This window comes from Coptis chinensis, chromosome 6 (genome assembly GCF_015680905.1).
Source record: "Coptis chinensis isolate HL-2020 chromosome 6, ASM1568090v1, whole genome shotgun sequence".
NCBI classification, from domain to species: Eukaryota; Viridiplantae; Streptophyta; class Magnoliopsida; order Ranunculales; family Ranunculaceae; genus Coptis; species Coptis chinensis.
In genome coordinates, this window is record NC_141461.1 from 18,973,544 (window position 1) to 18,988,838 (window position 15,295).

General features: G+C 41.8%; 2 protein-coding genes across 2 annotated transcripts; one reads left to right on the top strand and one right to left on the bottom strand.

Annotated features, from left to right (window-relative positions):
* The first annotated feature begins 436 nt into the window (after positions 1 to 436).
* Positions 437 to 14,981, top strand: LOC147491939 (cytochrome P450 81Q32-like). The gene is made up of 2 exons (XM_086565520.1): positions 437 to 1,567; positions 14,147 to 14,981. Exons 1-2 carry the CDS (start codon positions 677 to 679, stop codon positions 14,768 to 14,770), a joined length of 1,515 nt encoding a protein of 504 aa, XP_086421646.1. The 5' UTR covers positions 437 to 676; the 3' UTR covers positions 14,771 to 14,981.
* LOC147491940 (uncharacterized) lies at positions 6,613 to 8,507 on the bottom strand. The gene has a single exon (XM_086565521.1). It carries the CDS (start codon positions 8,264 to 8,266, stop codon positions 7,145 to 7,147), a length of 1,122 nt encoding a protein of 373 aa, XP_086421647.1. The 5' UTR covers positions 8,267 to 8,507; the 3' UTR covers positions 6,613 to 7,144.
* Positions 14,982 to 15,295: the final 314 nt, after the last annotated feature.

The following is a 15,295-nucleotide window of genomic DNA, read 5'->3' on the forward strand; positions in this document are numbered from 1 at the left end:
ATCATTTGTAGAATGACGGTTTTTAAAACTTTTAGTTTAAAATTTGCTACATTTCACTATATTTTCATTTGTGATTTCTTTCAATTATAGATAAACAAAAATCATAAGTCAACGTTCTTTTAGGCTTTTTTTTTTCCGTCTTTTTGCTGAGCTTTCCGTTTTAAACCCGTAATAAATTTTTATTAAACTTTCCGTTAACAACCCGTCCCATACTTGGTGACATCACAGTGATTCCAAATTCTTGTGGATGATGCACAAAAGGTCTCGTGTGGTCGAGACACTGGGACAGGCAAACGACTTGCCCAACTCCAGCAAGTAGTTCAAAAACGGCCCACCAGATCGTCATGAACAATTCAATACTCTGATGATCACTTCGCAAGTAAGCCTTATCTGCTCGTACACAAAATATGACATACTGGCTGACGGAAATCTCTCTGTTGCTTACTTTGATGTGCCCATGATGCATCCAAAAACCGATAGAACCCACTCATCCACACAATCTACCTCGAGATACATGATTGGTGTGAATATAATCCCGACATTACCTTACAAGGCTTACAATCATTTATCAAATTTGGCATGTGACCTCTGCAAACCATTCTATATAAAGAGTTAAAGAATCAACTCTTCATAGTAGCTAGCAACCAGTTAGTGTTAGTAGTTGCCTTGGTGCATTATGGAACTTCTCTACCTCTTCTTGCTCACCTTGTTCATCCTTGTAATCATCAAGATATTATTACCAACAAATAAGAACCTCCCACCAAGTCCATTTGCTCTTCCAATTATAGGCCACCTTCACCTATTCAAGCAGCCCCTACTTCGAACCGTACAGACTCTATCGCAAAAATATGGTCCAATCGTATTTCTAGAAATCGGAACACGACCTGTCCTGCTCATCTCCTCTGTATCTTTGGTTGAAGAATGCTTCACCAAGAACGATGTCATCTTTGCAAACCGTCCTCAAACAGTTGTCGCAGACCATGTTAGCTACAAGTATAGCACGGTTGTAGTGTCTCCATATGGTCCACATTGGCGTAACCTTCGCCGGATTACTACCATAGAAATTTTCTCATCAAAGAGTCTGCAAACGTCTTCAATTATACGTAGAGAGGAAATTCGGAGTCTTATTAAGAATTTGTTTCAAAGTTACAATGGTGGATTACAACATTTTGATTTGAAGTTGATGTTTTCTAAACTAATGTTTAATGTTATGACGAGGATGGTATGTGGTAAGCGATGTTTCGAGGAATCCATGGATTTCGATGAACAAAAGCGGGTCCATGATCATTTTAAAGAGCTATTTAGTCCTATGTTGGCATTAGGTTTGCAAGATTTCTTGCCAATTCTAAGGAAGTTTGGACTTTCTAGAAGGGAGAAGAGTATTCTAAAGTTGCACAAAAAGAGAGACTCATTTTTGCAAGACATGATCAATGAATTTAGGAAAAGGAGGATCAGTTCTACTACTGCAACAGCAGATGAAAGCAAAACCATAATTGAAGCTCTCTTATCCATCCAAGAAGCAGATCCTGAGCATTACCCTGATGAATTCATCAAAGGAATTGTACTGGTACGCAATATCTGTTTATTCTATTATCTTTCAATACCAGAATTAATTAATGTTGTGAATATATAAGTGCGGAAACAACGTTACCCACAACAAACGGATCAATCCTACACAAAGATCGATCATTCACACTAGACAAGACTTCAACACCCTCCAAGCAATATCCCAACACTTCTTTTTTTTTTTATGCAATTCATACTATTTATATATATCAACTTAAGCAACCCCCCTCACAGCCATAAAGGAACACAGTTTGTAGCAACCATACAATTCGGAAGATCAGAGTTACCTAGCTGCTGATAGGCCCAAGCAGCTAGGGAGTCTGCATCCCCATTGAAAGCCCTACTAATCCATTTAAACTCTACAGAGTTACTAATGTGTACTAGAGAGATAATATAGTTTGTCATGGCTTCCCATTCCCATCGACATAGGTGTCCTTGTAGTGCCCTGATCACCTCCTTGTTATCGCTTATACACACAAAATGTGGCTTCCCAAGCTTTCTTGCCAAAAAACCGCGAACCGGTGCTTCCATTTCAAAGATCACCGCCTCCTATGGTTCTAAATCTTCGATACGGCTGCTAATGATGCATCCTTCATCTTCACAAGCACGCCTCGCCCCCGACCCATCCCAATTCCCTGTGAAAAGAAGCATCAAAGCTTATTATAATACTATCATTTGGAATAAGGGGAAAAAGTTCCTCAAAACTATGTTTAAGTATGGTTGAGTTAGGAGTAGGGGTGAGATGTTCTTCTCTGAAGGCCTTGTAGCACTTGTCTGCCTGGCTGCTGCTTTCCCTGAGAATTCTTTCTCTGTTGGCCTTTCTGTTCTCAAATTTGAGCTCATTTCTGGAAGTCCATATGTGATATAGAATAAAAGCCATGTGTATCCCAGCCAGCGCTTGGTCACTGTCCTTACTGCAGCTCCACAAGATCAGCCTATCCAATCTCTGTCTTATAGGGAGATGCTGTGGTGTCCTCAGCCCTAGTATAGAGCCATACCATACAGTTTTTGTCCATTCACAAGTGAAGAGCAGATGTTCAGCTGTTTCCAACTCCCTTAAGCAAAACGGGCATGATAAATCCCCTTTTATCTTTCTTTCTGCCAGAATGTCTCCCATTGGAAGCATATGCATGTATAGCTTCCATATGAACATCTGAATAAAAGCTGGTAATGGGGATTTCCACACCTGGGTGAGGGAGTGGGAGTTGCAGCTTGAACTTTGACCCACCTCATCCTCAGGTTTAAGGAACCTATATGCTGATTTAGCAGTTAGTTGCCCATACTTGTCCCCATTCCATTTCATCTTGTCAGCCAAGGTTTGCTCAGGTCTAACTTTGATATTTAGAATGTGGTTGCTCAGGTAAGGATCAAAATGATTCCTTATCTTAGTTTCATCCCACCCACTTTTATCATTCAAGAACAGCTCCGAGACAACCTTGTTCTGCAAACTAGGGGTTTCCACCCCCAATTCTTTCAGGGTAACTAGTTGATTCTTATATTTTAGCCATGGGTCTTTGAGCAGAGAAATTGTTTCCCCATTCCCAATCCCCCATATTAAGCCCCCACTAATGGCATTGAATGCTTTGTGTATGCCTTTCCAAAAGTAGGAGGCTTTGTCAGGGGGTTTGGCTACATCTCCGATCCATTTCTTTCCATATATGCTGAACAAGGTTCTTGTCCATAAGGAAGAAACATCAGTAGCAGCCTTCCATGGCAGCTTTGCAAGGATAGCCATATTCATATCCCTAGCCTTCCTTAATCCCAAACCTCCAACTTTTTTTGGTTGACAGAGAGAGTCCCACCCTTTGGTATGGACACTTTTTGTTTGTTCTTTCCCAGACCACCAGAAATCTCTACATGCTCTGTCAATCTTATTGCAAGTTGCCACAGGGAGCAGATAAGTTGACATAGCATATAGAGGTATGGTCTGAGCCACTGCTTGGATAAGAGTTGTTCTCCCAGCTTGGGACAACACCTTAGCTTTCCAACCTTTTATCTTAGTATGAATCTTGTCTACCAGGTAGTCAAAGTCCTCAGACTTTTTCCTTGATAGCATAATAGGCACCCCCAGATATTTCTCTTTTGGAGAGAAGTTTACGATTTTCCAAAACCTCTTGAGTTTCATCTTTTGTCTATAGTTGACATTCCTACTGAAGAAGACACTAGACTTTTCATAATTTATTTTTTGCCCTGAGGCAGCACAGTAATCATCCAGAATATTCTTCAGATATCCACTTTCCACCACATTTGCTTTAGTGAAAAGAATCAAGTCATCTGCATATAGCAGATGAGTGAGAGCAGGAGAATGCCTTTTGATTTTAACCCCATGTACCCTTTCCTCTTGTTCAGCCTTGGCCACCATTCTAGATAAAGCTTCTGAGACCAAAATGAACAAATATGGGGATATGGGATCCCCTTGCCTAATTCCCCTTTCAGGGGTGAACTTCTCCAGAGGGGAACCATTGAGCATGACTTTGAAAGAGACTGTAGATACACACTGGTATATCATATGTCTCCATTTCTCATTGAAACCAAGTTTTTCAAAGATTTTGTCTACAAAACTCCATTCCACCCTGTCATAGGCCTTGGCCATGTCCAGCTTAAGAGCTATCCACCCCTCTCTCTTAGATTTCATGTGTTTCATGTTGTGGAAAACCTCACAAGCCAGGCCAACATTATCCCCAATGCTTCTGCCCTTAATAAAAGCCCCTTGGAATGGGGATATGATGTTATTAATCAGACCTTTCAGTCTGTTGGCCAGAATTTTGGAAATAATCTTGTACCCAAAGTTGCAGAGGCTAATAGGCCTGAATTTAGAAGCATGGTCTGGGTTAGCAACCTTTGGGATCAAAGTTATAAAGGTCTCATTTACCTCTGGGTTCAAGGAGCCCAGATTAAAGAAATCCTGAACAAAATCAACCACAGTAGGCCCTATGGTATCCCAAAGATTTTCGATAAAAATGCCTTGGAACCCATCAGTCCGGGGACTTAAGGCTCCCCCTCTTTTTAACCACAGCCCAAATCTCCTCAGAAGTAGGAATAGCAGTGAGCCTATCATTTTCAGTAGGGGTAACACAAGGTTGAAACAAATTAAGAATATCCTCATTTATCTCTGGTTGATCAGAGGTGAAAATCTCCTTAAAGTATTGATTAAAGAGGTTCCCACCTCCTGTTCTACCTTCCCCCAAATCCCTCATTATTCCTTATCTTTTCGATATTATTTTTCCTTCTTCCTCGTATATGGTGGATAAGTGAAAAACTTTGTGTTTCTCCCACCATCTTTAAGCCGGGTATTAGATGACTTTTGTTTCCAAAAGTCTTCTTCTTTAATATACCGATCCACCGAGTTCCTTTTTAAGCTTCTTAGCCTTGGTATAGTTTCCTATCTTTGAAGGCTTTGGATGTAACGTAATTGAGCTTAGCTTGGGTAGCTTTTATATTAGTGAAGATATTCCCAAACACATGCTTGTTCCAAAGGCTGAGATCCTTCCTAGTCTTACTCATCTTATTTATAAACGTTCTATCAGGAAGATCAGCCTTTATCGAATTCCAAGCTTTCTCAATAACAGCCAAGCATCCCTCATTCTTGAGCCACATATCAAAAAACTTAAAAGGTCTAGGCAGCTTTTCAGCTTTTTTAGCCAGATTTATAAACAGAGAAATATGGTCAGAGGTTGCATTAGCCCAGGTCCTGATCTGGGCATTGGGGAAGGCAGCTAGCCACTCAGGTGTAGCCAAGGCTCGATCAAGCCTTTCCAAGATATGGTCTTGAATCCTCCTATTGTTACTCCAAGTGTATTTAGGGCCCTTGAACCCTAAATCCACCAGCCCCAGATCAGTGATAAGACCATTGAACTCCTCCATGCTTTTAGTGATTTTACTTCTTCCCCCTATTTTCTCATCTAGACTAGCAATGGCATTAAAATCCCCAAACAGTATCCAAGGTCCTGGAATCGAAGGGGCTACTCCCCTTAGTTCATTCCAAACTTTATTCCTATTATGGGCAATAGGTTCTCCATACACAAAAGAGAAAAACCAAGGCTCCTTATGAAAATAATTGACAATTCTACCTGTAACTTGGTGTCGTGAAGCTCCAAGAATTTCTAGATCGACTCCTTCTCTCCATAAGATTGCCAGACCTCCACTCCTTCCTAATGCAGGCACAGCAAAAGACCCACTCATCTTCAGTTGTTTACTCAGTTTCTTTATTCCATCTTGACTTGCTTTAGTTTCAGACAGACACATAATATCAACTTCGAACTTCCCCAACAGGTCCTTTAGTTGTTGAACCGCCGTGGTGGTACCTATCCCCCGGCAGTTCCAGGCTTGGATCGTCATGGAGATAGAGGCGGCTGTGAGGGGACAGCCACCGCGAGCCCTGAGGGAGATAGTGACAGACCCTCACTGTTTATGTTATCCTCACTTCCTTTCATGTTGTAGTCTTGTGTATTGCTGCTCCCCTCCATAACTAGAGCCTTTCCACCTTGTTCTGATACTACCCTTTCTTCATCTTGACTCTGTCTGATCACTGTAGAATCATCCATAGCCAGAGGTATGGGTTGGTCATCAAACCCTTCACAGTCTTCCTCTAGGCCAGCCATATCTTGGACCTCATAATTGATAACTTCTTGATCTGGGTGTTCTAATCCAGCCTCAAACCGCAAATCATCCTTCAAGTCTTCAGAATCTTCTGTGTCCACCTCTTCTTCCGAGTCTGACTCCAGGTCTTCTTCATTTGTTGTAGACGGTTCTGATGAGGTATTCATGCCCTCCTCCTCAGTCCCCCCTTGTTCACTATGGGACTCACTCGATCCACTGGATATTGGAACAATTGGCGTTCCTGTTGGGATAAGTTTATCTCCTTCCCCTCTATTTCTCATCTCATCTGCTTGTTTCTTTGCCCTCTTTGATCTCTTCACAGCCTCTAGAATACTCCTTCTCCGCCATTTATACTCTCCCTCACTAGCCATGGGTTGATAAATTTCTATTGCTAGACTTCCTTTTCTTTTTTTTCCAGTAGACCTTACTCCATTAGACTCCTCTTCCTTTTCTTTCAGCTCTGTTATTGCATTTAAACTGATCTGTGTCCTCCTCTTTTGCTTTATGCCTCGAGATACCTTTGTCTTGAATCCTCGTCCACGCGTCGCTTTGCTTTGGAATAGGAACTCTGTTTCCTGCTCTCGCGTGCTGGCTATCTCCTCTTTTTCAGACTGGATCTCTTTGGTTTTGCTGATCTTTTCCTTGGAAATCGCTGATTGTAGGTATTGTGGTGGGTTTAGAGGGCGGCGCATCCTACTGCCTCCAGCATGCTTGATTTGACCATAGTGTGCTCCAGGTTGGATACCTTGAGACTTGGTCTCAGACTTATCTTGTTCTGCATCCTCTCTCCCACCATCTTCCCTATCTAAAGCCTCTGTTAGGGTGTCCCGGCCCATAACATTGTTTTCCATGTAGCCCAAGTTATGTTGTTGTCCTTCAAACACCACCAGCTGGCCTTTGCCTTTTTCTTGCCCAGGCCCCAACAGCCCTTTCACGCCTATCTCTGGCCCATGTCCTTTGGGCTTTGCTATTCTTTCTATCAGAGGAGGAGGTGGGGGTCCAGAAGGCTGAATTCTATCCGTTGTAATAACGTCCAGCTGTGTGCTAGCCGTTGTGTTTTCTGTACCTGTTTCCTCTGGCAGCTGTACTGAGAATTGGCCGTTGTTTTGTCTCTATTTGCTTCGGATTTGTCTGACGTGGTATTGTTCCACCTGTCTTGTCTAGCTCTCAGCCCGTACCCTCTTCCTCCGTTAACCGGAGACGCCGGCATTTCTTCCACTCTTAGCTTCTGTGGCTCCCCTACTATGACAACCCTTTGTTTCCCTGTAAATGCTGTACCATTGAAGAATTGTGAGGCTTTCAGTTGGTATGAGAAAAAAGGTTTGATGACCGCTGCGGTTCCTCCGGTTTTTGATATATCATATCTATATTGTGCTCTAATGCGACAGTTATATTGGTCGTGTCCTATGATACCGCAGAAGTAACAGAATATTTCAAGCTTCTCATACTTGAATCTGACTACCAGACTTTCCCCTGTTTCCAGTTTGATGTTCTGCTCCTTTGTTAGCCTTTCTTTAATGTCCATTTCTATCTTCACTCTAGCTACCGGTTGGTTAAAGTCTGGAGGGCATGAGAGATCGACTTCACATACTTCCCCAAGTTCTGCTCCAATCTTCCGTACATTAGCTTGATTTATGCGTACCTTTGGAAGGTCCCATATTTGCACCCAAAACTTAACCAGATCAAAATTATAATCCTCCATCCGGTGACTTCCCCTCCACTCCTTAAGTGATAGGATGTACCCATGTATGTTCCATGGCCCATTTTCCAGTACATGTGCTCGTTCTTTTTCCTCTTCAAACGTAATTTGGATATGATCCCTATCCACCATTTCCAAGCAGATTTCATATTTGGTTTGCCATATTCTATGCACCTCTGCACTTAGGACTTCTAGATGTAGTTTGTGCCCTCCATATAGCTTACCCACGAGAGTGAGTGGTCCATTTACTTGGTCTGGACCATTTATACAATCCAATTCAATCACCCTTTGTGCTTTCTTCTTGAAGAATAGATTAAACATGTTCTGCTGCAGCTCCTCTATTCTCTTGTTTCCTTCCAGTATCATGTCTGTATCCTGGTGTTGTTCCACGCTGGATTCCATAGATGCTTTCCTAGCTGATAAAGTTAGATGTAGAGAAAGGATCGGGGTACTCCTGCTTCCTATATGAGAATAGAATTTAGGACGGCTAAGAGGTTACACGCTGTAGGATAGTTGAGAGAGAAGAAGGAGAAGAGTTTAAGAGAGAATCTCTGTTTTCGCCCACAGGAGAGGCTCCATTGTCGAGACTCGAGATTCACAAAAAATGACCACTATAATAATCGTCTGCGTATATCCCAACACTTCTCAATATCAAATAATAAGCATATAAAGTAAAACAATTAATGTAAAGGAAGAACAAACCACAAGACGAGATATATCGTGGTTCGGCAATTTGCCTACTTCCGGTTCGCGAAGTTCCAAGCTTTTCTTTGGATGTCCCGAGTAACAGTTACAAGTCTCTCAATTCACTCACAAAGAATGAACACTCAACTCACAAAGAATTGCTTCTCTTATAATCTCTCTTTCTTGGTTTTGGAAAAGTTAGGTTTTCAAAAACCGATTTTGTTTTTTATACCAAAAACCAAAATCGCTATTCAGAAGTGAAGCCATAAAAAAGGACTGGCGAAGGCGCTTCCCGGCGTAGTCGCTTCGATTCGGCCGCGGCGCTCGAACGTGAAAAAAAAAAAAAACTCTTTTTTCTTTACATTCTCCACCTCGGTGAGGTTTTAACACATAAAACCAAGCCGAACACATCCAAAGAAGATCACATCCAAAAGGAACACCTCCAAAGAAGTGAAGACTTTGCGGTAATCGCCTAAAGCGGCTATGCCCACAAAGTGGCTCTTTTTCAAACATGTAGGATTTGGAGCAAGTCCAAAGGTGTTGGAACTTAACTCCGGTGACAACTTTCGCAAAGATATCGCCAGGGATTGTCATGGGTGTCTACTTTTCGAAGTACTACATCACCATCCTCAACGACATCCCAGATAAAGTGATAACGGACATCAATATGCTTTGGTCGACCATGATGAACTTGGTTCTTCGCCAAATGAATAGCACTCGACTATCACAATACAAAGCAACACCGTTTCCGCTTCAATACCCAAATCATCTAGAAGACCTCGAAGCCATAGTGCCTCTTTCATCGCCTCGCCACGCCATATACTCTGCCTCCAAGAGTAGATAGAGCAATCAGAGCTTTCAGAAGCATAGACCTCCAACTAACGGTGCACCATGCATCATAAACACATAACCGATGAGTCGATCGTCGCCTATCTAGATCACCGCATAATCGGAATCCACAAACCCACCGACATAACAAGTGCCTCCACCATAAGCTAATCCCACATCTAAGGTACCGCTTCAAGTACCTTAGTACCCATTTCACTACCTCCCAATGCCGCTTCCCTGTGATTTGTCATATACTGGCGACAACACTAATCGCCTGTGGAAATGTCCAAATGTAGTGTGCACACCATAAGATACATCAAACCGCCACCTGCGACTTGATAAGGAACATTTGCCATATGCTTTTTGTTCCTCCAATCGAACTAGGAGAGAACTTAAGCGAAAGCCTAAAATGCCCAAATTTAAAGGTGTTGAAACCGACTTTGCATTCTCCATACCAAATCGAGAAATTACTTTCTGAATGTATTTCTTCCGAGATACAACTATCCGCCGCTTCTTCCTATCTCTGTCAATCTCCATGCCAAAAGATCTTCTTGGCTCCACCTAAGTCTTTCATCTCAAACTCAAAGCTAAGTTGAGATTTCAACTTGTCTATCTCCACCATGCTTTTGGAAGAATAAGCATGTCATCCACATAAAGCAGGGAGATAGATGAAGTCATTACCACGAAGCTTTCTAAAGTAGACCGCTAGTCATACTTACGCCGGTGTACTCATGCCAGATCATGAATGTGTCAAAGCTTGTACCATTGCACAGGCGATTGCTTCTTTGATAAAGGACCGATTCAATTTGCATACATAATCTTTTTCAAAGAACGACAAACCCTTCAGTTGTCTCATATAGATCTCTTCTTCCAAGTCCCCATGCAAGAAAGCGGTTTTTCACATCAAGTTGCTCTAACTCCAAGTGAAGTGAGCAACTAAACTTAATAACACATTTAATGGACGATTGTTTGACCACCGGGAAAATACCTCATTGTAGTCAACTCATTCCTTCGTGAAAACCCCTTTGCTACCACTCTTGCCTTGTACCCAAGATTGTTGGACTCGGGGAAGGACCTCTTTCTTTCGAACACCCATTTATCGCCGATAGTCTTTTTTGCCGCTGGCAATAAAACTAGGTCCCATGTATGATTTTTATCAAGAGATTCCATCTCCGCTTGCATACCGCCAACCAATCTCTCAGAATGAAGCATCTCTAGCGGCTTCCTTGAAGCTATCCGCTCATCATCTTCGATATTCGGTCATATGCCACTAAATCCACGACCATAGTGTTTCAGCGGCTTCGTGCCCATACTTGTGCACTTCTTTAACTTTCTCTGGCTGCCTGTGGTCACCACTACAAGTTCGCGGATGCTCTTGCTCTTCTTCTGTTCTTTTTGTGTGGTTCCATGATTTGGTACCTCATCATGATCTAACCAGTCATCTGGCGATCGCATAACTCAAGCTCATTAGCTTGAACTTTTATAGACTTCATTATTTACGCCCTACTTCTTAGAATCTTGAAAAGATAACACGGAAGTCTCATCAAAGGTAACATCTCACGACCGGGGAACTTGTAGTCTTCTAGACACCACAATCTATATCCCTTTACCCTATTTGCGTTCTAAGAATATGGCCTTCTTAGCTCTAGGATCTAGCTTTGTCCGTCCCTCACATGGTAGTAAGTCGCCGATCCAAACACTTCAAAATACTATAATCATTTGGGTTACCCGACCACACCTCATAAGGTGCCCCGCAATCTATATTTGATGTAATGGTGACCTATCATGCGGGTAACACGCCATGGACATCGATCGCTAATACTCTTTGCCTAGACCGCATTAGATAATAAACATCTTGCTCTTTTCAAGCAAAGTTCTATTCATCCTCTCTCGCCATTCCATTCTGGCGTGGCGTGCTCGAATCTAGTGTCCGGTAATTGGCATTTACAAGACGGATTAACTCTTGGAAAGGTCCATAGGTATACTCAATACCATTGTCGGACCAGTAATGTCTTTACCTTCCTATCTGCGATTCTCAACCCTCGCCTTCCACTTCTTAAATGTCTCAAACACTTCATCTTTTCGATTTCATCATATACACCCACACATACGAAGTATGATCATCAATGAATGAAACATAATAGCGGTTACCTCTCCTCGGAAGCCACGGAGGGTCCCTAAACATCCGATGCACATAATCAGGGATGCTGTTGCCGTGTGCTTGCTTGACTTTAACTTGACTCTTCTTTGCTTCCCATAGACACAATGTTCATAGAACCCCATACTTGGCTTCTTCAAGTTCTTCAAGAACCCTCAAGACAACTCGGACAAACCCTTTTCACTTTCATATGCCCTAAATGCATATGCCATATCTTAGTGCACTCGGAATCATTACTACATGCACCCATCGCTACATCGCTTATCACCGCTTTACCTATCGAGTATACAAGATTCTATATTTTTGACCCTTCATAACAACTAAAGAGCCATTAACAATATTTAGGACTCCACCTTCGCCCACAAACTTGTGGCCTTTGGAATCTAAGGTACCAAGAGAAATAAGACTTTTCTTTAGCTCGGGGAACATGTCTCACATCGGTTAAAGTCCTCACTACACCATCATACATCTTGACCAGTATAGTTCCAATTCCTACCGCCTTACAAGCAACGTCATTACCCATTAAAAGCGGAACCACCATCAATGCTCTCATAAGAAGTAAACCACTTTCTATTCGGGCACATATGATAGGAACATCAGGAATCAAGAATCTACTTTTCGGTCATATAGTCTTTGTGGACACAAAGATCGAACTCATCCTCTTACAGAAGCATAATTTGCCTCAATTTTTGCCTTACCTTTCTTCCGACCATCTCTTGTTCTCTTTCTTGGGTGAGGACAATTATTTGTGATAATGTCCATTTTCATTGCAATTGAAGATTGTTACATATTTTAAAGGCTTTTCGACTTGGACCTAGAATTCTCATTACTTGAATAATTTCGTTCATCTGAATTTCCTCTTGCCACTAGCCCCCGACTGCATCAATGCTATTCTCTACACGTGTCTTCTTCATCAACTCATAAGAAAGAAGTGCACTTTGAACTTCGTCAAGATCGGCGACTTCTCTGTTCATGAATGTAGTCATTAGATGCTCATAGCTTTTCGGCAAGGAGAATATTAAACATGCCGCTTGATCCTCATCATCCATCTTCATACCAACATTCAAATAATCCGCTAGACGCCGACGGAACTCACTAACGTGCTCTTTGCATCGTTGAACCATCGACCATTATGTACCGATAAAGACGCTTCTTAAGGTACATCTTGTTATCATGCTTTTGGTCATATACATAGACTTAGTTTGAGCCAAATACCGGCAGGGGTATTTTCTCCCATCACACTATACATAACCTCATTAGCAAGACATAACCGGATTGATGAACAAGCTTGAAGATCGAACTCTTCCCAATCATCATTACTCATACTTCGCCGCTTTTAGATTTAATCCCCTTTAAAGCCTCAGGCAAACCTTGTTGGATGAGGATGTCCTTTACTTGGACTTGCCAAATCCCAAAGTTATTCTTCCCATTAAACTTCTCTTCAAACCTTGCGTTTGACATCTTGGGAGTCATCTTTCAAGTTACATATAATAACCCAAAAGAAAGCGGTTTCACCTCGAATTTAATCGAACACCTTGTTTTACACAAATTTTGAGCACTAAACTCAAAATCCTAGGTCGCATACCTACGCTCCGATACCAATTGTTGTGAATATATAAGTCGCGGAAACAACGTTACCACAACAAACGGATCAATCCTACACAAAGATCGATCCTTCACACTAGACAAGACTTCAACACCTCCAAGCAATATCCCAACACTTCTCAATATCAAATAACAAGCATATAAAGTAAAACAATTAATGTAAAGGAAGAACAAAACCACAAGACAAGATATATCGTGGTTGAAGAATTTGCCTACTTCCACATCGCGAGTTCCAAGCTTTCTTGGATGTCCCGAGTAAGCAGTTACAAGTCTCTCAATTCACTCACAAAGAATGAACACTCAACTCATAAAGAATTGCTCTCTTATAATCTCTCTCTTTCTTGGTTTTGGAAAAAGTTAGGTTTTCCAAAAAACTGATTTTGATTTTATACCAAAAAACCAAAATCCACGGTTCTTCAGTGAGTGGCCGACAAAAGGACACGGCTGGTGGTCGCCAAAACACTGGAGCCATGAGCTGGTCGCCCACTCGAAGCCTTGGCAGCGCTCTGAACGTGAAAAACAGAAAAAACTCTTTTTTCTCTACAATTAACATACCAAAGATCAGCATTTTTTATGGTTTTCGATAGTTGAATCGGGCATCGCCAATTCACCATCAATGCTTGATCACGCCCGTAACAAAGGCTCGCAATCTTATTTTAAAAAACAAGTTATACAGGTCACCCAAAGCCAGTTATCTCAAGCACATGTGGAAGTATGTAAGAGTCTGAAGAGTTTGTAAAAATCGTATTACAGAAAAATAATTTCACATACCAAGTCAGCTTTTCTCCAAAAGAAATTTAAGACCTACATGGTTTTACATTGCCACACAAAATGGCTGGGGGATCACGACTCAAGACTTCTCATGTCAGTTTGGTGCTCCATTCACACTTACAGTTCTTAAGATGAATTAACGAATTAACTCAATCACTCCGACAAGTTTTCAAGTTGACTCATCAAACCTCTAACCTACATATCTTACTAACGCGGTGATTACATTTTCTGTGTAGACAATGTTTGTAGCTGGGGTGGATACAATGAGCTTAACGCTGGAATGGGCATTTTCACTTCTAGTCAACAATCCAGATAAACTACATAAAGCGCGATCAGAGATTGACAGCCACGTACAAGGCCATGTTCTAGACGACTCTGATCTTACTAATCTTCCATATCTCCATTGCATCATCCATGAGACACTACGATTATATCCAGCAGCACCGCTTCTACTACCACATGCATCATCAGAAGATTGCACAGTTGGAGGATACAACATACCACGGGGAACAATCTTGTTCACCAATATTTGGGGTATACATAGGGATCCCAAGGTGTGGGAAGAGCCTACAACGTTCATTCCTGAGAGGTTTGAAGATGTACATGGTGAAAGGGAAATGGGGATTAAGTTCAGTCCATTTGGTGTTGGGAGAAGAAGTTGCCCTGGAGCTGGTATGTCTATGCGTATGTTGCCCTTGGCTTTGGGTACACTTATTCAGTGCTTTGAGTGGGAAAGAGTTGGGAGAGAGCAAGTGGAAATGGATGAGCACAGCACTGGGGTTACTATGCCCAAGGCTATGCCCTTGGTTGCTATGTGTAAACCACGTTCTAACATGGTGAATGCCCTCTCTCAAATTTGAGGTTTGAAAGACTACTAACGTTCTAAGGTTGTGCCAGTTTATAGTTGCAGTAAAATTTCTTTTGTAACAGCTTTAATATTGTACCCCTTTTTATTTACTCCAAGAAACTTTAACGTTTTGGCCAGTTGGGCGGGCATCTCCTTTTTCAAGTACCTGCAGACTTCGTCAGTAATTGTATGAGTTAATGAAGTTTATATTTATTAAACAAAAAGAATAGAGCACAAACTCGTAGTTCAAATGCCTTCTTCCAGAGAACGACCGGCTTGGCGGCTTGCAACAGATTAAACCATGCATATGACATATTCAGAGCACCAACATATAAGCAGAGATTTCTTTGGGCTTGTTACCTCCAAAGTGACTATGCATTGGGAATGCCCTAAATGGCATACCAACGTTGAATTATGCGTCTTTTTCAGCTGTTGAATTTTGACGACACATACAACCAAAAGTCACTCCAGAGGAACAGGTGATTCCGTAGACCCTAGGAACAGATGGTTACCAGACAGATACGAAATTAAACAGACA